Below are 21,882 nucleotides of genomic sequence, written 5' to 3'. Positions count from 1 at the left end.
GCAAGATGTTGCGATTGCTAGCACCTTCATTATTAAACCACTATACAATATACGCATTTACACAAATGACTGAAACAGGAAAACCTTTAGCTGAAACAGTTAGGAAGCTTTGGTTAGTAATTGTTTAACACAGTAGCCTCCTCTCAGAGAAGTGTTTGTGGTTCTCATTTTTTGGTGTTCGCAGGATGTTTGCCCGTAGGCGGAAGCACTCCTACTGGGATTACTCCATGAACTGCACCGGAAATGAGGCCCACCTTTCCACCTGTAAACTGGGGCATGCTGTGTCAGAGAAGGGCAACACTACCTGTGCCCAGGGGATGCCTGTGGTGGTGAGCTGTATCCCTGGACGTGCCTTTGCCCCTACCCCCATGGCAGGCTTCAGGAAAGCCTTCAGGCAGGAGGTAGGCCTCAAAGAAAAGCCCATGAAACACTATCTGTTACGGAGTTTCATATCTTTGTTTTTGGAATTGCTTTCTTTCCACCTCTGTCAAACACAGATACAGAGAGCTCGCTGGGGTTGGTCTTTACCAAGGGTCATTGCATCTGCATCATCCTTATTTTATTTTTTCTCCCTCTTTCTCTCTAGTTTACCTTGAAATGTTGAAAATACAATAATGGTTGCATGCTGTACACAGCCATACTGGGTGGGCACAATCACTTGTTTATTGGACTTTCTAAGGAAATAAATAAATGTTTTACCTGGCAAAACATGGTATTATGACCTTCTTGGTCACCAAAATGTACAAATAACAACAATATTACAATGTTCATGATTTAATTGAACATTTCTTTATCAGAATTCTCCTAGCTGTTTTTCTTAAATGTTCTTAACATTACAAACCCTTGCTTTAATAAATTTTTTCTTAAAAAAAATCATTCACTTTCAAGTCTTACGAAGTGCTCTATGTATAACTCCATATTACGAATATAAAGTGAATATATTTGGCATGTATTCTTTGAGGCAGGCCCAGCTACAGATATCTTTGCTGTTTGTGGTTATTGCTCATCATCTCTAGATCAGTGGAAAATACATTTTTACTCCGCAGAGACATGTAGCAGTGAGACCTGCCAACGCGTATTTTCCTCCAGAGTGATCTCATCCCCTCCTCTCTGAATCACATCCCATTAAGCCCGTGCACATGATCACGTTCTGCAGCTCAGCCTTACTAATGGACAAAAGAGCCTTGTGATCCACACTTCCAAAGCAGACAGCATCTGTTTTGATGTATATATATATATATATATATATATATTTATTTTTTTTTTTGTTACATTATGCAATGTCTCCTTGTTGTCACTTTACTAGAGCAAGCTGGCTCCCTCCACAGGCAGAAATGTATGGCACTTTACTTAGCATCCAAGCACAGTACTGAATCTGCAGACATGGTGAGGCATTGCATTCTCTCGCAGCCTTTTTGGCCTCTTAGACACATTTCTTGGCTATTTCAGAAGAATTCGGTTGGGCTGTATTTGCAAACACCTCAGCCAATCCTGGCCAAGGGTATTATGCCATGTTTATATGGTCTTAAATAATTGCTTCCTCCTGCCAAGCCCAGTCACCTGGAAGAGACAGCAAAGGGCCAGGCTGAACGAGCCCCCCCCCCCCCCCCCCCCCCCTACATACACACACACCGCTAGATTTACTGCTTTGCCACTCAGGTGGTTTACATAATGCAGATGGGATGTGTACATAAGCACTGTCTGCAGCCCTTCCTGCTGTATGGGTCTTTCTGTGTTGGCAAGACTGCAAGAATGTTACTACAGCCCCTCAGAGAAGGCTGGAGGAATGAATTTAAGGGATTCCCTATAAACTTCACAGCTTAATATTGCATGAAAAATGCACAATGAAAGACATGAAGCTTGACTAATGAGAAGTGGTGCTAATGGAATTCAAAGCAGTTATTAAAGATCAGTTTCCCTACTATCGTCTTAAATGCTTTGAATTTCATTATAGCCAGATGGCCCAGAATATCCTCATGGGAAAGAAAAAAATACAGCTTTAAATCTTTACAGTTCACAGACATGGTTTTCAGTTTGTCTCAGCTGTGAATGCTAAATGCTCAATCAACTAATTTTATATAAAGCCAAAAATGAGCCATTAGTTCATAGATATACCCTAACCTCATGATCATGAGTGAGGATTTTGTAACAGCCATTCTATTCACAAGATTCCTCACATATTCATCAACCATTCAAATGCATTCACATGTTTGCAAGATTTTACAAAAAACCATGTGGTGACCATACCTAATAAGAATATATCTCTGAACGATAAGGCTGAAAGGCCTGAAAGTCATGATTTTATCTCACACCCCTGCAACCAAAGGCTTTCATTTCTGCTTTTATTGCTGTGACGTCAGATTCTAACTCTGCATTTTGTCTGCAGTTCAAAGCAAAACGTCCTGCCAGATACCTTAGGCATTTCAAAACTCGCAAAAGATCGTGACAGGAGAAGCTTCCAATTTTTCCAAATGAGCATGACATAAGGCTTAATTTATTGTTTAGCATCAAAAAAATCACAGAGGTTCTAAAATATGATGATCACAGTGGGAGTGAACTTCCTCAACTTTCCAAAGCAAATCCTTCTTAAACTTAGCAAAGGAAATTTTTGACAAGAACAGATCCGTTCTGTCTGCTGTTTATTTTGAAACCCATCACCATGTGATATCAATTCAAGAAAAGACCTTTCCCTGCATATCTTAGCAAAACTGAGAATTCTGTGACTCACTACAGCAGATGGTGAGTATGTTTGCTTCTGCAGAAAGGGGGGAGGGGAGAGGAAGGGTCTCATGACTCCTCAGGACTGAGTCATATTCATGGTTACTTTGATTCTACCCCATCTCGTTTCTGCAGCAACCCCTGGTGCGTTTACGGGGCGGCGCCATTGTGGGGGAGGGCCGAGTGGAGGTGCTGAAGAATGGCGAGTGGGGCACCATCTGTGATGACAATTGGAACATCGTTTCAGCCACTGTCGTCTGCCGAGAGCTAGGCTTTGGCACTGCTAAGGAGGCCCTGTCTGGTGGGCGGCTGGGGCAAGGTGGGCCATATTTTCCACTCTCTGTTTGCCATGTCTTTATGAGCTGATCTACAGTATATCAAAGTGCCAAATGCTTCCAGTTGTCTGTATTTTCTTAGTACATTTTGTGTTTCTTAGACATGTCCAGAGGAATTTCTACACACTTTCTCTGGATTGTCCAGCATGTAGATCCTTTTGGTGCAAGCAGCTTTACAGGCCTCTGTGAAATTTTACAAAGAAATGTCAGTCATGAACACTGTGGACAAATGGGCAAGCAGGATTGTCCATGTTGAGAACTTTGACAAGTTTGATAACAAAATTCCCCACAGCTTTTTCTTTCTCTTTCTGTAGTTTACTGAACAGTGGTGGTCATGGTTTCTAAAGAACATTATAGCAAACAGTAAGGTTCCCTTGTCACAAGTTCTTGCCAGGCTGTAATACAATGGAGCAGCACAATTGTAAGTTCATTTCGAGCTCATTTTCCCCAGGCAATTGCCTCCTTATCGAGAAATCCCAGCTCTCCTGCCCTGTTTAAATTAAAGAGCTCGAACATACGGTGCAGAGAAAATAACTATGCAAAGATCTGCTCCACTCAACAGCTGTAAGGAGACAATCAATCAGTCTGCAAGGACTCATTGGCTAAAAGAGTCAATCTTTGTTTCATTGAATGAACAGAAAAAAAAGAACACCACAAACCGTCATCCAGCATGTTGTGTAACATATGTAGACATCTGCTGGCCAAATGTTGGAGAGGGGTGGCGTCCAAACCTTTTCTGGCATGAAATGTTTCCCTCTCATGCACTGATACCTTCAGCATTGTCTGAACTTAGAATGAGGACACCTCAATTGGAAGTTCTAGGTCTGGCTGTGAAATTCCAAATTGGAGCTGGAATATCTTGTGAGGGTCATTCTTAATTGTGACATTGAAGTAAACATCCTGGTTTTGCATTTATGAAGATTTTGGGTGATGGATATATCAGTACAATACAGACAAAGTACTGACTATTCCCCAAAAATAACTGAAGGCTATGTAGTGTAACACTAATAAAATATTTACTGTTTACCAACTCTGTTTCTATCAGACTATGACATACATAAGCACTGCAGGACAGGTGTTTTAGATTTTTGTTTCTCGGTCATTCAATTGATTGCATCTGGGCATTTTATTGTGTTAAATTTTGCAGATTAACAGTGCTCTTGTAAAGAAAAGAAAAGTTTTCTCAGCCTTGACTCAGGTGTTCCCTGAAACTTCATCCTCTATTAAAAACCCTTGCAGTATAAACACTACCACAGGGGCATCAGAAGCCGTTGTCATGACAAAGGACCATAAGGGTGACCTGAAAACTCCTCTGATACCACAAGAAAGGACATTTGATTGCAGAGGATTAGGTTGACCTAATCTGTAGTGTGTCTGTGTATCTATATATACATGGGTTAAAGATCTCCGGCCCCACGCCGGAAATCCTGCGTGCAGAGATTTTAAGATCAGGCAATGAATTATTACTAGTGTATACTGGCTCTGATATTCCCAGATCGGAATGCAATTTCATTAAAAACAATCACTGCTCTCGTGCCAGTACTTCGCATAAACAGGCTACCTTTGGTTAAAACTCATCCGAAAAACATCACGTCACTGTTCTTATCCAGTCTGCAGGTAGTTTCAACTTTTGTGAGGCGGTGACAGGAAGTATTTGCGGGGATTGTATCAATTGATTACTGCACAATATTGAAATGGATGGAGCATGGAAGCGAAACGTGTGAAGCACAATAGAACGGGGGGTGAATAATAAATGGCGATAGTCTTGGTTAGATGAAAACGGTAATGACGGACAAACGTTCGCCGAATGTTGTCACAGATTAAACGAGCCCGGGAGCTGCTTTGCACCGTGTGTTCGAAAAAAAAAAAAAAACAACAGTATGGGATTAGCGGCAAAGGTATTGTTTTCGGCATGACACAGATCCCTCACACAAAGCAGCTGTTCGGGCTCATATACGTCAACGTTGTCGGGAGCTGTAGCTGCTGCCGCTTCATCCATCCAAGACAGCGTGCGCAATCATAAAGTCCGCATTTAATTATAGCGGTACATGACCTGTCTTTCAGGTTAATTGTATTAATGTTTTTTTTTTTTTTTACAATTTTGAATTAAAGATGTTGTGGTGACGTGCGTACATGTACGTGCGTCCCATTTTGTTACCATTTCGTTAACAACAACATTTCAGGCTCAGAAATTTTAAGCCCTGTATATAGGTTGATATCTAAAAAAAGTTTGTAACATGAGTACCCTTTGAAGCTTTTTGCTATGTAAGGAGGGCAATGTAACGTTTCAGTGCATTAAGTAATGGATACCTATGAAAAACCCTGCAATTACACCACTTAAACCTTTTGAGTTACTGGAAGCATGTAATAACTAGGAATACAACTGGACTGGGAATGCACTCTTGTAAATAGAGTAGCAAAGTGTCCTAAAAAATTCCAATATTGCCTTCCTTAATTGTGTGAGGAGTTTATGAACAATTGCATTTTCGGAATAGGTGTGTTCGGAGACAGGATGGCTCCGGAATGGTTATTGGGGAGATACTCTTCATTAGATGCCCTTTTTGGCAATAATATTTCCTAAATTGACATTGGTAATTGCTGAGTGCCCTTGTTTGTCAGAATTTAGTGAGTTGTTACTGTCTACATCCCCTGAAGCCAGCCACCTGCTGGGATATATCTAGGTTTACCGCTAAACTGCAGTGGAAAGTGAAGAGCCCATGACATAACAAGTTCCTTTAAAAGTGGTAGGAGGCCTCTCAGTATCATCACCGGCCATCTTTGGAAACACCTTGTCATCAGATTTTGAAAAAAAGAAACAAGTCTGATGTTTGATCTGGTTCTATCTGAGCTGTCACTCCTAGGTAAATGCTTTGTAAGTGCCAGGTGTGCTTCTGTGTAATAAGGTCAGTGTTTCAGTGTTCTTTTTCAACCAAAATCAAGTGAGAGTAGAAGAATGCACAGATTTTGTCTTTTTTTTCTGACAGTCTTCATGATAAAAACCACTGAATAACAGTAACTTCATCCCTGAGAGAGAAAAGAGGCAGTAAATTCCACAATAATGGCACACTAAACATGGAAACAGCAGGCATGTGGAAATCATGACCAGCGGTTCAGGAAAAGCCATTATCTCTCACAAGATTTACATTCATTTGACAACAGGTGAAGAAAAAGAACGCCTTTACCAAATGTTACAACTTAAAGCCAAGTTAGATGTATTTCATGATCTTAGAAGAAAACGACACAACATCCTTTAGGCCTGCTTTAACCAAACCAAGACAAATAAACTACTGAGCCAAGAACCCATTAGTTGATTGAAGGATGTCAAAATTAATCATATAAATTGAATTTTCTCCAATATTTTGAGTATTTGTGTCATCATCCCGCTTGCTTGCTTGTTGTTGAATGTGCTGAAGCCACATTATTAGTTTTCGAGGAAAGACTCATGTTTGGATTTGCACATATGCTTATTTAATATGTAAATATGTGAACAATTACTATGGTTTGGGAAATGGCTTTGATGCAAAAAAATATTTAATTTGATAGTTAATAGTTAATTTGAGTATTACAATATTACAGTAACTCTTGTTTACCTAATGGATTTTTAGTGTAATTCACAGAGATCTGTATACTATACACATAGTGTAAGTGACCTATGAGGTAAATACATTATGGACGCTTGCTAAGATTGAATTCAGCTTCAGTTGTGTTTTGTACACAACTATCATTCCAATGTAAAAAAATCACAACTTGATACAACTGGAATCTTTGGATTTGAGGGTAGCATTAATGTAACTTAGAGCTGCATGCAAACCTGCCCGAAAACTCACTTATTTTTTCACCCCTTTTAAAAACGTTTCCTGTAGTTTGCCTGAACTGTTAGTATTCATTCTGCAACTGAATCGTTTGATCTGAATCAGTCTGGTTTTGGTTCGACAATCATGTTTTGATTCACATAGACACAAAGTTTTAACAGAGGTCATTTGAAGACTTAGATACTCTACAGCTGCAGTGAGTGCACTTACTAATCTTGTGATAACATTGCAATAGTTGTTAGGGCAATGGCATCATAGTCACATTTTAATTCTGGCTTTGATGTTTTTTGGTGACCATAAACACTTCTATGGTCCCTTCAGGAAAAATCCATCTATAAAGTATTTAGAATATTTCATTATTTTGGTTAAGTGTGTCTGAAACATAAATGAGTAACAAGTCAGAAGTACACCCACATACAACTTTTAATCCCTCACCTGAATATTTTAGGTGTATAATTTTTATTTATTTATTTTTACCAGGAATGGGCCCAGTCCATATGAATGAAGTGGAGTGTTCCGGGTTCGAGAAGTCCATCACTGAGTGCTTCTTCAACAAGGAGTCTCTGGGGTGCAGCCATGAGGAGGATGCAGCCGTGAGGTGCAATGTCCCAGCCATGGGCTTCCAGCAGAGGGTGAGAGCTCAGGACCTCCCTTCCCATCAGCCTCACACTCAGTCTAAAGGGCCAAGAGAATTGCAGCAATGTTTCGACCAAAGGCCATGTGTGAAGAATGCATGGAAAATGGAAGTCATAACAGTGATAATTGAACTGTGAACAGTCATAAAACTGGATGCCTGAATGACCATGCCACAGCATGTTGTCAATGACAAATTTAGAATTTTAAACTTCTTACATAAAAATAGGTATAGACTTAAATAAATAAACACAAAAAGTGACACTTGCTTAAAATGTAAAGTCTAATTTTAAGACAACTGGTACTATAATTAAATGTGGTTATATGAATAGAGGCCTTTCAGAATATAGTGCCCTTTTGAAAACAAATGTCATGCTTTGTATTCCAATGATCTCTTTCCAAGACCTGGCTGAAAACAGCTCACTGGGACAAGACCCACGTTTTCTGTCAATTATGAGTTTTGCAGATTTTTTTTTCATGAGAGTCTCAAACCAAAAAACATAATTTACCCCACTATACAATCTAAAAAGTGTGCATCTTCAAAAACACATTGTTGCATGCTGTCGCCAGGAGCAGCTGTTCTTGATAAAATTAACAGCACATTGAGAGCTCTGCTTTCCTGCCAGCCATATTGATTTGATTAGCTAATGTTGCAATCGTTTTGTTATAAGGTTTAGAATCAGTAACACATCCTGAACACGTGCACGCACGCACGCGCACGCACGCACGCGCACACACGCACGCGCACACACACATACACATACACACACACACACACACACACACACACACACACACACGCACACACACACACACACACACACACACACACACACTTTACGTGCTGTATACCTTGTGAATTTCAGCAAATGCGAAGAAGGATAGATTTATTTTACCAAGTAGCAACAGTTTGATTGTGTGATTGTTTTCTCTTTTAGTTTTCCTTTTAGTCTCTTTTATATTTTAAATATTTTAATATAGTGGGATCATTTAAAATTGGACAATTTTAGTGTAATTAATTGTGTCTGGTTTCAGGTGGTGGGTTCCCAAACTAAAGGACTGCTTAATCCTGCTTCTGAGGGCCTTATCTATGTTTCTGTTCCAATCAAACAGTTATCTAACCCTGTCCATCAGGCTCCGCCTCCTGTAATGAGAGCTGAAAACATAATGGACTGTGGCATACCTGGAGCAGTGTTTAGGGCCCCTAGTTTGTGTGGCTTATTACAAATGGCAATCACGAGAATAGTGCCCTTGTGTATTGAAAATGACAGGCAAACCTAATGGAAGACATGTTGATTTTCTCACCTTGGGGGTGTCTGAGTTTCTTTGTGCTTTTCTCCCTTTCCAGCTGCGTCTCAGTGGCGGACGGAATCCATACGAGGGCCGCGTGGAGGTGCTGACAGAGAAGAACGGGTCTCTGGTTTGGGGCACAGTGTGCAGCGAAGGCTGGGGCACCATGGAGGCCATGGTGGTGTGCCGACAGCTGGGCCTGGGCTTTGCGAGTCACGCCTTCCAGGTGGGCAACACCTGCATATGCAGAGCACAGCTTCGATGTCAGCCTTCACACCTGCTGAGGTCACTTCATGCTTTGATCTTACCAGAGAAATATGCTTGTGCACCAGCGATAAAACTTTTTTCAAGGACTCATATTGTTTTTTGTACTTACTGACCAGTTCTTGCCCCTTGCTTTCAAATTCCCTTCCTGCTAAGTATAATTTTTAAATCCTTTCATCTTTCCAATAGGTTTTCCTTTCAAGGCAGAAGAAAATGACATGTAGCTCAGAAACACAGCCATGTACAATATTGGTTCATTCATCAGCTTCTGAGCAACCCACACTCAGAAAGCATCGATTACATTACCTAACTCCATGAGTAATTGCTGTCTGGCAGGTTGGGGCTAACATCCATGCCCGCTTGGTTGTGAGGCATTTTTGAAGTTCTACAGCCCTGTGCATAGTTGCAGGTCCTTGTGGAGGCAGTAGCACTGACCCTCCTCCATTTGTAGCATTTAAATTAGGGGATCATGTAGCATTTAAATTAGGGGCTCATGTTTGTGTGCTTCATTATTGTGTGAAGTTCCATCCAGAGAAACAGGGGGAGGTGCTTGATTTTCCCACACAACCAGTTTGTGAAACAAGTAGACAAATTAATTAATAGGGCTACTGGGTGAACCAGTGTCTTCCAGTTATTGATTCTGGTGGCTGTATGAAGTCTTATTTTGCTTTAGTTTATTTGCTTTGATTAGCATTCATGCTAAGCTCTCCCTCAGTATGAGCGGTATCGTTCAATTTTTAATTGATACACCACCTACCCTACAAGCCCAAAGCACTCTTCAGTCTCCTGTCAGAATCTATTTTTAGAATGACTGGGATTCTATATACATTTTGTCGTCAGTGCTGAGAGATCTTCAACACTTTCTCATGGTAAAATCACATATATTTTTTCCATCTGAATTTTCATACGGTAAGCAGTCTTATGTAGAAATAATATAAACATTTGAATCATGGACTGAAAATATGCTATTATGTGACAGTATTGTACTGTGGATATGTATATTTGTATATATACAGATATTTTTCAAAACTGAATTACCTACAAATACAAACCACTTTTTCCTGAAGTGGTACAAATTAGACCCTTTCCTTTCAAAGAGAAAGTAATACTGATGGAAGAAAATTCTGCATAATTCAAGAGGAACATCCACAATTATTCTTTATACCCTCTGTTTTCAAACTGTGCAGATAAGTGCACTGGGGGTACTAGGCATTTTTGTTTCAAAGAATGTGGAAAAATGTGACAGACAAGGGGGATCTGAGAAGAAACTTACATTAGGTACCAACAGTCTTTTAACGAGCTGTTTGATAACATCAATAGTAATGATGACTTTTTGTTTTAAGGGCTGGAAAAGGCCAGTAAATTGTGGAATGGAAGAAATGGTTTATGGAAACGAGAGTTTTACGAGTGGAAATTGTAAAGGGTGGATTAAGCACAACTGTGAGCGGTGATTTTCCCTCGAGAAGGAAAGATGAGGATAAGTCAGACAAAACGGTTAATAGTTGAGGCAGCCCTCAAGGCTATAGTTCAAACGTCTTTTGGAAAGCTCTGAATTTATTGGGTTTGCTACTCCATAGAATTTTGCATAAAGCATTTTAATGTTGCAGTATGTGCTGCAGACTGAATGGACATTTTGCATATGTACATTTTGTAAATGTGGGTGTGAGTATTGGTGCTTAGACAACGCGACTGTGGTATACAACAGGACAGACAGTCGAAATAGATAGTTACAGAGTTAATTTGTTGAAACACGGTGTTATAAAGTCAATTAATATGTTAAATAGCTGTTAATAGCTGAAGTGACTGAAAAGAGACAGAGAGAAAGAAAGAGATTCAGAAACCTATATGAATATATTAGTTAACCAGATATATTTACGACCAAGTGTGTGTTTGTTTGTCTGGATATTGGTCATCGATCTGTAATCCGATATATTTGTGATATATTTCTTTGTGGCCTCTATGCTTCTGTTGCTGTTTATGCTTAAAGTAGCTATGCTGGATTTAACTGAAAACAGAGTAACAGATGGTCCAGTGTGTGTCCTTAAATGTGACTTCCTTGACAGCTTGGACTTGCATCTCAGACAAGGTCTCTCTACCACCTCTAAGTACGTCTGCAGTTACAGGCATACAGAAAATGAAAAATCTGACACTTAAGTTCACAGTCTCCAAGAAGTTGAAGGTTGCTAACTTACAACATATGGTGACCTGGCAAATGGCCATCAAAACAAAGTCATTACAGTGCATAACAGTTAAAGCTTGTTGTTCAGCATGGAAAAACAACACATTTCTTTAGTCACCAAGACTGCAGAAATTACAAACAGACAAGGTGACCTGTACAAAACAGCATGATACAAAACCCTGCCTCAATTGCTGCCACTACTGTCTACAACACAGCCATCCTTGTCAGTGCATACCAGCATAACTACATTGTAATGATGGCATTCCATTTTCAGAGTTTAGATATTCCAGTAAATTAAGTAAGTATGGGAACTATGAGGTGTATGAACATAAAAAGTAATTACATTATAAGTTACACTATTTTGTTTGAATGTGTCTGCTAGTAGTTTTTATAAATCATTTTCATACTGCTATCACAGATTTTTATGCAGTGGTGAGAGAACGAAAAAAAAATACCAGACTTCTCTTTTCAATGAAACAAAAGCCACAGGCTCAGGCCTGTTGCTCAGTAAATGTACGGATCGCCCTCTTGTGGTATATTAGCATAAATTCTTCCAGTTATCTTCATGCAGTTCATGCAGTACGTGCTCACTAGTGCAGTACTTCATGGCAGAACTTGGAAGGCTTTAGTGTTGCTAAGTGTTTGTTTGCCTTTTAAAGCCCATTTGTATTTTGAGTTGTTAAATGTACAACCTCTAAAAAAAGAACCAATTTATCCTGTCAAACAACATTTTAAAAGTTTACACTGGATTTATTTAACCTTGCAGTATGAACTAATTTTTAGATTTTTTTCTTCTCTGGCCTTCTAACATATGGTCAGATGAATATCTATCGCTGGCTGTAAGAAGTCTATTAACAAGTATTTTTTTATATTATCAAACTGTTACTCATGAATAAAATCTGTTGAAGGATTGGCTGAATGATTAGCATTTCAGAAGACTATAAATGCTTGCAGCTTTCTGACTGAATAGCAAGATGCCAATTATCAAAGCTGTAAAGTTCTCTTCTGTTCCCCCTCTGGTGTGGTGTGATGTAGTTCTCTTCTTGATCAGGAAGTTTGGTTCCCCTTGCAGGAGACGTGGTACTGGCCTGGGGAGGTGAGCGCTGATGACGTGGTGATGAGTGGAGTGAGGTGCTCGGGGACGGAGATGTCACTGTCTCACTGCCTGCACCACGGAGCACACCTTGACTGCCCAAAAGGAGGGGCCCGATTTGCTGCTGGAGTGTCCTGCTCGGAGAGTAAGACATGGCCTTCCTAACCACCCACCACCCCCTTCCCCTACTCTTATGCAACAGCTGTACTCTCCCACTGGGCAAAAATCTTTTTACAGTTAAAAGTTAAATCATTGTTTGGAGACCCATTTAAAAGAAATAGATTGTTTACAGGAAATCATTCATTGTGATGGACTGAATCTTTCATTACAGAGCACACAAATGCTATTTTAATTACAGCAGATCTGCAGAGTGGAATCTGAAACCATTTTTGGTTAATTCTGTTTCATCTCCTTTGCAGTGAACCTCTTTACATTTTTGTATGCGAGGGAATGCTGGGAGTTGCATTGCAAATATCCAGTTGAATCCATTATAAGGACTAGGTGTACTGTCCAATAAAATATTAATGCTTAATAACATGAAACACCAACTGTGAGGCCAGTTATACTTTAATGTGGTGTGCAGACTGCATACAACAACTGATAGTATGTGCTCTCATCAGTAGGTGACTGCATGCACTGAACATGCAGTTCAGCTATTATGATCAATGGTATGTCCATCTTGACATAAATCAATGGTGTGGAGCTGTAAAGAATGAGGAGCAGTTCAAAAACTAGGAACTTCACTTTGTGAGTGCAGTAGTTTTTGTGGACCGTGAAAGCGAAGTGTGGGAAAACATTGTGAACTCGACGTGTCTCTCTTTTACTGGCAGCGGCCCCTGACCTAGTGCTGAACCCTCAAGTGGTGGAGCAGACCACCTACTTGGAGGACAGGCCCATGTTAATGCTGCAGTGTGCCTATGAGGAGAACTGCCTGGCCACAACGGCCAGCATGGTCCCCGCCAACTCCTACAGACGCCTGCTCCGCTTCTCCTCCCAGATCCACAACAACGGCCAGTCTGACTTCCGCCCCAAGGCCGGCCGCCACACCTGGGTGTGGCACGACTGCCACAGGCAAGTACCCTCAAGAGTCTGAAGTATTTCTAAGATCCATGCAGGTTAATGGATATTTTTAATGACGTAGCTTGCCTTTTGGTTTCTTGATAATTATGGCTTCTTATTAAGTAAAATCCATGCAATTCATGGTTCAGTTAATTTCTCAATATTCCAAAGAAGACTCCTTAAAGCTACAGAAAAGCAAACTGTTATGAGGAGAGCTGTTCTAGTTCCATAGTGCATGTGCACTGATGTCATTTTCCACTCTATCAGCACTGTTCCCTGTAATCTAGTATGTGTTTAATTCAGCATTTTTTTACACACAGACTCTGAGCTTTTTATGGTAATGGTGGCATTGGATGAGCAGCTCGGTCTTGGCAATGCTACACAGTCGCACAGCCTCACAGACATCAAAGTGCTCTCATTACGGTCACGGCCCGACGGCGTGCAGTAAAAGTTCAAAAAGCCATGCGTTGGGTACCCTGGGGATTATACAGAATTGCTAAATATATATAATTTGAGATGAAATGTTTATTCCTTGAGCTTTTGTGTCTGACTGGTGCTGTGCTCCTTAGTTTCAAATCAAAGCCTTCCCAGCAAAGTCAGGAGCAGGGAGCTGGTTGGTTTGATATGTCAACATTAAAAAATGATGAAGGGTACAGTCAAGTTGGAACATCACTGACATATTTAATACCACGAGAGACAATCTGAAGATAGAGGCTCAGTTTTAAACTGAAGAGTGTTACATCTGTGAGGGAATGTGACTGATGCTGAACAGAATGGGGGTAATGTAGTGGAAAGTTTCTGCAATGGAGGAGATTTGCTTGCCCACTCAGATGATTTTGGCTCTAGCCTTCAGTATTCATGCCAGAATGCCCAAAAGAATGGTACCCTGTATTTAGAAAACAGGCCAAATTTGCCTTAGACAGCAGTTTGTATTGGAAAAACACATGTAACACAATAACTAACTGTGGACATTTTCGATGTTTTAAACATAACTAAACTCAAAGGAGCATAATATACAGTTAGCATTTAAACTGGGCTCAGTCACTGAGGGATTGACTTTGAGCACAGGTCGTCATCACTTATGAGCCACGTTTTGTGAAGTAATGCCCTGTGGAAAGGACATTGGGTTTGCTGTCCTAACAGTTCAAACATCATTTGCAGCCAATAAATATGGGTACAGCACGTGGGTACAGTTGTGTTAAGAGTGAACAGGTATCCTGTAGTTGATATTTCTGATTGCTAGGATGACAATAACATTCCTGGTCTTTCCTTGCTCTGTAGGCACTACCACAGCATGGAGGTGTTCACCCACTACGATCTGCTCAGTCTCAATGGCTCCAAGGTGGCAGAAGGACACAAAGCCAGCTTTTGTCTGGAGGACTCAGAGTGCGATGAGGGTGAAGGAATATGCCAGTTTCTCCATTACTCATACGCGGACATACTTGCACATACCAATATGTTCAACTGCACACAGAACACTGAGGACCATGGTGCACTGTAATCCATTTCTGAATCCTGCCCTTCAGAGTTTGGACCCCTGCTAATGAATTATTGTGATGACCAATATCTCTCCATCATTTATATGGATACTTGTGTGAATATATTAAACACTGTAATGACCAACACGCATAGGAATATTCGTTTTTTGAGGTTTAATGAAATACAAGTTGGACACTCAGGTTCCCCTAAAATGTTATCTCAGAATATTGATGTTTTGCCACTAGTGCACCTTTGTGAAGGCGATCTTCACTGTAAATTATCCTTGGATGAAAAATAACAGCAACCACAGTCAGTAATTGCAACGCTGCTAATACTGTGCATTTGCATATGATTTGTTTTGCAGTTGATAAAATGGGGAAACATGAAAGTATGTCCTTTCCATGAGGATGAAAGGCTTTTAGAGCTTGTCTCACATAAAGGTATCAAACTGCTCATTGTCTTTTGTTCCAACTTGCCAGGCGTTTACAAGAAGTATGAGTGCGCAAACTTTGGTGAGCAGGGAATCACAGTGGGGTGTTGGGATACCTACCGACATGACATTGACTGCCAGTGGGTAGACATCACAGACGTCAAGCCCGGAGACTACATCTTCCAGGTGATTCTTTTCATTTGGCTTTGTAGTTCTTTACAGAGGTGTTTGATCTACCTTAAACATGCAGTCACTATTAGAGTTTCACCATAATATACAGTGGTTATCTCCATGAAACAACTGTAGCTAACATCAAGTTAATATTTAAGTTTTATACAGTGGACAACTTTTTCCTCCTTGGCTGTGCTTGGGGAAAATTATAGAAAAATTTACTGCTACCCACTTTACCATCTTGTCTCCTTTAAAGATTCAAATGTCACATTGTCACTGTATTACTACACCACCACTGAATTAGAATTTCATTGTAAAAAGCTTATGATGTTTAACATAGGGCATAACGTCAACACTTCTTTACCCTGTCACCAACAGATTGTAATTAACCCAAATTATGAAGTGGCGGAGTCGGATTTCACCAACAACATCGTTAAATGCAGGTGCCGATACGATGGCCACAGGGTGTGGATGTACAGCTGCCATATAGGTGAGGCACTAATACTGATATGAAACACAAACCAAGATAGAGTCTCTAACTGTCCAGCTCATGAGTATCTTCTTTTACTTACTGAATTACTATATTATTGTATTAATAAACAAAGAAATGAAAAATGTTATGATCACCGGTATCTTGACAGTATTGTTGTTCAAAAGTACTGGTGTATCAGATAGACTGCTTCTGTTAGTACTGTAATAACTGCAAGTGCTGCATGTTATTGTTAGGAACAGGTATGATCCACAATCCTTTAGTTTAAATAACACAAAAATGCTAAAATGATTAAAACATATCAAGCAAGAGCGACAAGTGGAAATGTAATATGTATGGCTTGAATCATGTTAGGTGTTACAGTAACAGTTAACATTCGTTAGATTGATAGTTCAACAGCACTTGCCTCTGCGTAACTAAGTATGACTTCAGTACTTTGTGTTGGACATTAATATAAAACCACATCTACTGGCTTAATACTATTAAACCTTGCTGTGGAAGACTTTTGAATGTAATAGTGCTTTGATTACTGTTTATTTAACTCTAGTGCAATAAATTAGTCCTTTATTTGCATTGTCTTATAAAGTCAACAAATCCAATTCATCCCATCAGATGTTACCAGAAACAAGTTCATATGTCAGTGTGAAATCACAATACATATGGCATTCTATCATCAATTCAAATAGGTTATTTCCTTTCACAATGACAGATAGGGGCGATTAAAATATTAAATGAGACATTCAATGACAATTCACAGCCAATTCAGCTCCTAATAATATATAACATGTAACGCCTACACTGGAATGGGCAGAGAAGATTATTAATTTGTGATGGCCTTTAAAAGATATTTGAACTGACCACAGCTTACAAAGCTTTTATGGTGAGAATTTTTTTAGAAGGTTTTTCAGTGGTATTGGTAATGTGACTCTGCACTCTTCTAACATGCACACTGACATCACCCTATCTAACTGCTGAAACATCTTTTGACTTGTGCAACCCTGTCAAAGGGAATATACAAACTCCAAACTTAAACACCGGGGCTTAAAAAATAATGGTCTACAGTACTCTATTGATAGTGGTGTGTACTCGACCCCTCTGGTGACTGATAGCAGGAAACACTCGGGAGACCCTGTTGAAATAATTGAAGAAATATATGATTAGCTTTTGAACAGGACATCCGTTCAGAGTTAAAATTACAATCCTTCTTGAAATTCATCTTAATTAAAGCTTAACTCAAGTAGTTTAAGGAACAAAGTGTCAAAGTGTCATTTAAAAAAGAAAACAGTATTGACTTGCATGGATATGTTTGCTCCATATTGTGTGGTATGGTGTTCATCTTTACAAATCCTGAAAGCTTTTCCTCTCATTGTTTTAAAAGGTGGCTCATTTAGCATGGAGACTGAGAACACATACCCCGGACTCCTGAACAACCAGGTGACCCACAGGTAAAAGGAAAAAGCGAGAGAGAGAGGAGGAGAGAGAGACCGAAAGAGAGACAGAGAACAGGATCTGGACTTACAACTCAGCCAATGTCCTACAGGAACCCTCAACCACTAGATCTCTCTCTGTTCCCTCACTCACAGCGTTGGACAAATGCATTTCTCTAATCATGATCGTGATCATTCCATGAGTACCTGGAAGCAGTCAAGGCCTTCACACCTTTCACATCCTTTAAGATTATATCATTTGAAGTAAGCTTACTTTGTATAGAATTCCATTCCCACTCAGGACTTCAATCCCAAACAGAACCCTTCTAGGTAGTTTTCTGGCTCAGATAAGGAGACTGATGGCTCCTTTCACCCTTAAGCATGAAGCCGTTTGAGTTAACAATGTGAAACCCTCTTTTGCTTAACAGTCAAGATTAATGTCCGCATAGACCCTCTCTTCTAGGGAATTCTAATGCACTTTTTGAGCTTATGGGACACACATGACCGACACTGGCATTCATGGTAGCAAATCTCAGAGGAACACGCTTAACACAAGAATCAAAAATCATCTTAATCACATAATTCAATACAGTTTTCAGGCGCATTTGTCACAGCCTAGCAACACCCTAGCTATTCTAACAAATTGGTTGCACACAAGTCTTGAAAATGCCTAGATGACTAACTTCAGAGTGAGAATAAAGCTGTTGGGAGAAATTTCTTTTGCAGCCAGCTGGGACTATCAGAGTCTCCCAGGGTCAATTCCATCACGTCCCCATATAATATTTAGACCATTTTAATGTCTGTATTCAGGAGGCAATGGGGGTGTTGTTATTGCTAAATGGCTAGCAGACTAGACAGTGTTTCTTTGAATTTTTGTACATATCATGTGACATCGAAGCTTAATAGCTATGTAGCTACAGTGTCCATAAATAAAAAGTGTTTTACTGAGAGAAGGTAAGTTTTGAAACTGCCATATTTATACTAGTCATTTTGTTTCGAGTCAATGTTTTTCCAGTGATCGTTGAAGAGAGTGAAATGTTAAACATGGATATAGATCAAACCACTGTTTGAGAGTCAAACTTGAGGTTTAAACTCAACACTTTTAAGACCAAATTGTAACAAATGATGTGACTCCTACTCGATCATTCTATTTTTTGCCCCTCCCAACAACCATGCTTTTTCTGTTATGAGCCGAGATTGACAATGCAGACCTGCCATACTTCCAAGATTTTGTCATTTTCTTTAAGGTAAAGCTAGAGAAAACACCTGCTTTAACTGGAGACTGAATATAGAGATGTGTTTTACATTCTCTAGCTGCATACATTTTATTTTAGGGAAAGTTACACTCACTTTATGAGAATAATCTTGTAAGGTAGAGAAAATACATACCATTGTAAGGATCCACTCAGCAGTGCTACTCCTGCTTATAGACATATCTTAAGTCCTTCAATAGTGAGGAAATGCTTTTACCTCAAAAAGAGCTGGTTAAGTCTACATGTGGAGCAAGGACATTGCCAGTGTTTTTCAGAATATTTGTTGCAGATTTTGATAATTTCATACAATTCAAATTGCCCACTAAATAGATTTAGTCCATGGCTCAACAGAGAACACCATGAATAAACGGTTACTTCAAACATAAAGATCAATATATGGTTTCACCAATAAGATTTTTTTTTTTTAATTGACTGCAGACTTCTGTTTGCTGAAATACAATTTTAAATCAACATGTCCCTCCAGTACTAATGCAAATAAGACACTAATTTATCAACATTGTGAGTAAACTTCCCCCCATTTGACCATGGACTGCCTTGGCTTGGCAGATTTCAATATTTATTGCATATGTTCATATCTGTATGTGAACCTGGTGATGGATTATGCATTGAATTCATTTTCAAGTGGTGACAATTGGATTGCACAGAGCAACACTGGCCAAAGAGAAAGCAGAATACCTTTGTTTATGTGTTTATCACAATGAACTGAGTAAAAATACATATAAATATTAAATGCACATAAATATTTCAGTCCTCCAAGCCTTGCAGTAAAATTAAGGCTCTTGTCCTTAAATTGTAATGTGCAATTTTGTTCTTTGTTGTCCTCTAATCATTGCATTTGTTTTCTACATTTGACAAACCATGTCATCTTTTCCAGCAAGCCTTTCCTTAGTAAATTATTGTTGTAAAAGTCAGGGATTTCAATGGATTTGGATTTTGTTGTTTTCAGTTTGTGTAGGCTAATCAAAGCCTCTGCCTGAGTTATGAGAATGTCTCCATTATTTTGTTTTTGTTATTTTTTGGTTCATTTGTAATGGTGCTACCAAACTGTGATCCTCTGTTTTATGAGGGTACATGTTGCAAGCTGAACGGTTATGTATGCTTATACTTGAATGGAGAATAAAAATCCATATTTTGCTTTTTTGTCTACCATAATAAAAGTATGAATTACTGAGCAACAATATCTGCGGTTACTTGCATCATTATTTTGCTGCTGCTGGCTTTTGAAAACACAAATTGGAGTTACAAAGTTACAAATATATATGTTAATTTAAAGCCACATTTGTGTCACAACTGACTGGAGGAATTACTGTAAAGAATTCTTGTAAAAGAATGTGGGAAATACGAAGCACACCTGTGTAAACTTCAGCTGTGCTGCGTTTTGGTGACTGCATTATCCAAGTGCATCCTCATATTCACGGGCTGGAGGAGCTCTGGAAAAGCAGAGGTAGTACAACATCAATGGCAGTCAGTTGCAATTGGCAACTGGCATCAGCTAAGCAATTTCCATTGACATCTTCAGGCCATTCAAATTTGTACAGAAATTGTGTTGTACTACTCAGAACAGCCTCTTACCTGCAAGCTTCAGGGCTTTCCCCTTTGATTTCTTTGTTCCATTCGACAACCTTCTCACTCTTATTAGTGGGTGCTTTAAGGAAAGAGCGTGGAGTGCTAAAAACAACAAAAAATCCATTAAATTCACTGAAACCTCTCCCTCTGGGTGTCCCTGTTTGTGTGCAAACTTATCCAAATGGTTTATTAAAATATCAGGAGAAATGCCAGACTTTGCTGTGGTACTAAAAGTCTTTAACACATCCAGATAAGTAAATATTTAATGCATGAATATTATACCGGCTGACTTGCAAGAGAAAACTGCCAAGGCATGTGTTCTGTCCACCAGGTGGATCTCCACTCCTTTCTCACTGCAAAAGGAATACATTCAGAACCATGGTTAAACTGAAGAATAAAGATGTATGAAACCTACACTTTGTGCAAATTTCATTTTTATATACTCAGATGCTTAAAAATTAAACTATGTGCAACACCTGAAATCTGTAAAGGCATCCAGCAGATCTGCGGTTTTAAACATTGCAGGGAACTGGTATATTTCTAGGATGTGGCAAAACGCTTCGGGGTCAATCCACACGTCATTATAGCTGGAGTAGTCTTTCTGGGCACCCACCATGACAATATCCTTGTCTTTCAAGTTTGCAGCAATCTGTCAACAGAATAAAACCAAAGCAAAGTCACAACAACAACCATCAGGTGCAAAACTAGTCCTTAAAGACTTTTTTTTTATTAAGTTTGGTTACATTTTTTAAGGCAGAATACCTTTAAGCGTGAGACATTTTTCCCAGGCTGAAACTGCTGTAAATGGCTGGAAGATGCTGTAATGTCTATATATTTTATATTACAGCCTCAAATCTACACACACAAGTGTGTACAACTATGTGAGGTTCATTAATGTCTTTACTGTGCTCACGCATATTTACTGTGCATATATTTTGCTGTGATACCATCTAAAACTTACCCAACCTACCCAACAGTGAATTCAGATGTAAAGGTTGTTAACAGCCAACACTTACCAGTGAAATGTGATGTCAAGTTTCCAGAATTAAAAAAAAAAAAAAAAAACCATTCACTAATAGCAACTTCTGTATTCCACATGGTGTGGGGCTCATACTTAACTTAAATCCAAGATGGCTCCCTCATAACCATAATAAATTCTAATTGCATTCAATATTCACTTTACAAGTAAACATGTGACATTTAACCACTACCACACATATTCATCTAAATAAGAATGGAATATTTCATGAATGGTGTACAGCTATGTACACAGTAGATTAACTTTTGAAAACAATGCAAGTTATGGATTCAAACTTGCTGTAGCATTTGCGATGGTTGTAAAAGCTGAATGCCCCCGGCACTGCACCTCACTAGAGTAATCTCCAGAATATTGTGTACACTCTCTTTGCTGTTCTGGGACAGGTTTGACTGGAACATCATGGGGCTCTCCTGGTGTGTAATCCAGTGACATGGCCCTGAAGTAAGAAACAGTTTGATCCCAGGCTTGAGGCCAAGGTTCAAGATTGGAGCTGCTGAAGGGCACAAATGTGCCCTGTTCATTAGTCATTTGATCAATGCTGCCAGACACTTTGTCCTGATTCACTGGAAGAGATCCCTCTGTGATGTAGGAGCAGGATTCCTCTGAGATGTTCAAGCTGCCCG

At 39.5% G+C, this 21,882-nt stretch overlaps 2 protein-coding genes across 2 annotated transcripts in view; one reads left to right on the top strand and one right to left on the bottom strand.

Annotated features, from left to right (window-relative positions):
- loxl2b (lysyl oxidase-like 2b) overlaps nt 1–18,227 on the top strand; it is a 39,663-nt gene extending 21,436 nt beyond the window's left edge. Inside the window, exons 5-14 of the mRNA XM_036526489.1 lie at nt 185–401; nt 2,854–3,037; nt 7,346–7,497; nt 8,847–9,014; nt 12,304–12,469; nt 13,155–13,395; nt 14,665–14,780; nt 15,342–15,478; nt 15,842–15,953; nt 17,332–18,227. Of these exons, the coding sequence (XP_036382382.1) occupies nt 185–401; nt 2,854–3,037; nt 7,346–7,497; nt 8,847–9,014; nt 12,304–12,469; nt 13,155–13,395; nt 14,665–14,780; nt 15,342–15,478; nt 15,842–15,953; nt 17,332–17,402 (1,564 nt within the window). The 3' untranslated portion in view covers nt 17,403–18,227. The remainder of the gene's footprint in view (nt 1–184; nt 402–2,853; nt 3,038–7,345; nt 7,498–8,846; nt 9,015–12,303; nt 12,470–13,154; nt 13,396–14,664; nt 14,781–15,341; nt 15,479–15,841; nt 15,954–17,331) is intronic.
- On the bottom strand, nt 17,031–20,844 carry LOC118776279 (R3H and coiled-coil domain-containing protein 1-like). Its single transcript, XM_036526488.1, has 5 exons — nt 20,697–20,844; nt 20,503–20,573; nt 20,227–20,322; nt 20,006–20,084; nt 17,031–17,082 (listed from the first exon to the last, which is right to left on the bottom strand). Exons 1-4 carry the CDS (start codon nt 20,834–20,836, stop codon nt 20,017–20,019), a joined length of 375 nt encoding a protein of 124 aa, XP_036382381.1. The 5' UTR covers nt 20,837–20,844; the 3' UTR covers nt 17,031–17,082; nt 20,006–20,016.
- Nucleotides 20,845–21,882: the final 1,038 nt, after the last annotated feature.

This window comes from Megalops cyprinoides, chromosome 4, assembly GCF_013368585.1.
Source record: "Megalops cyprinoides isolate fMegCyp1 chromosome 4, fMegCyp1.pri, whole genome shotgun sequence".
Lineage (NCBI taxonomy): Eukaryota > Metazoa > Chordata > Actinopteri > Elopiformes > Megalopidae > Megalops > Megalops cyprinoides.
Note: the sequence above shows the minus strand (reverse complement) of the source record. Positions and strands in the feature narration are given on the sequence as shown.

Excerpts from the sequence above, each read along its gene's own strand:
- LOC118776279 (XM_036526488.1), bottom strand. The coding sequence starts at position 20,836 with ATGGTGGGTGCCCAGAAAGACTACTCCAGCTATAATGACGTGTGGATT. Across the intron at positions 20,574-20,696 it reads GATGCCTTTACAGATTTCAG|TGAGAAAGGAGTGGAGATCC; the intron begins GTGTTGCACATA and ends TTCCTTTTGCAG. Across the intron at positions 20,085-20,226 it reads GAAAGCCCTGAAGCTTGCAG|AGCTCCTCCAGCCCGTGAAT; the intron begins GTAAGAGGCTGT and ends CTGCTTTTCCAG.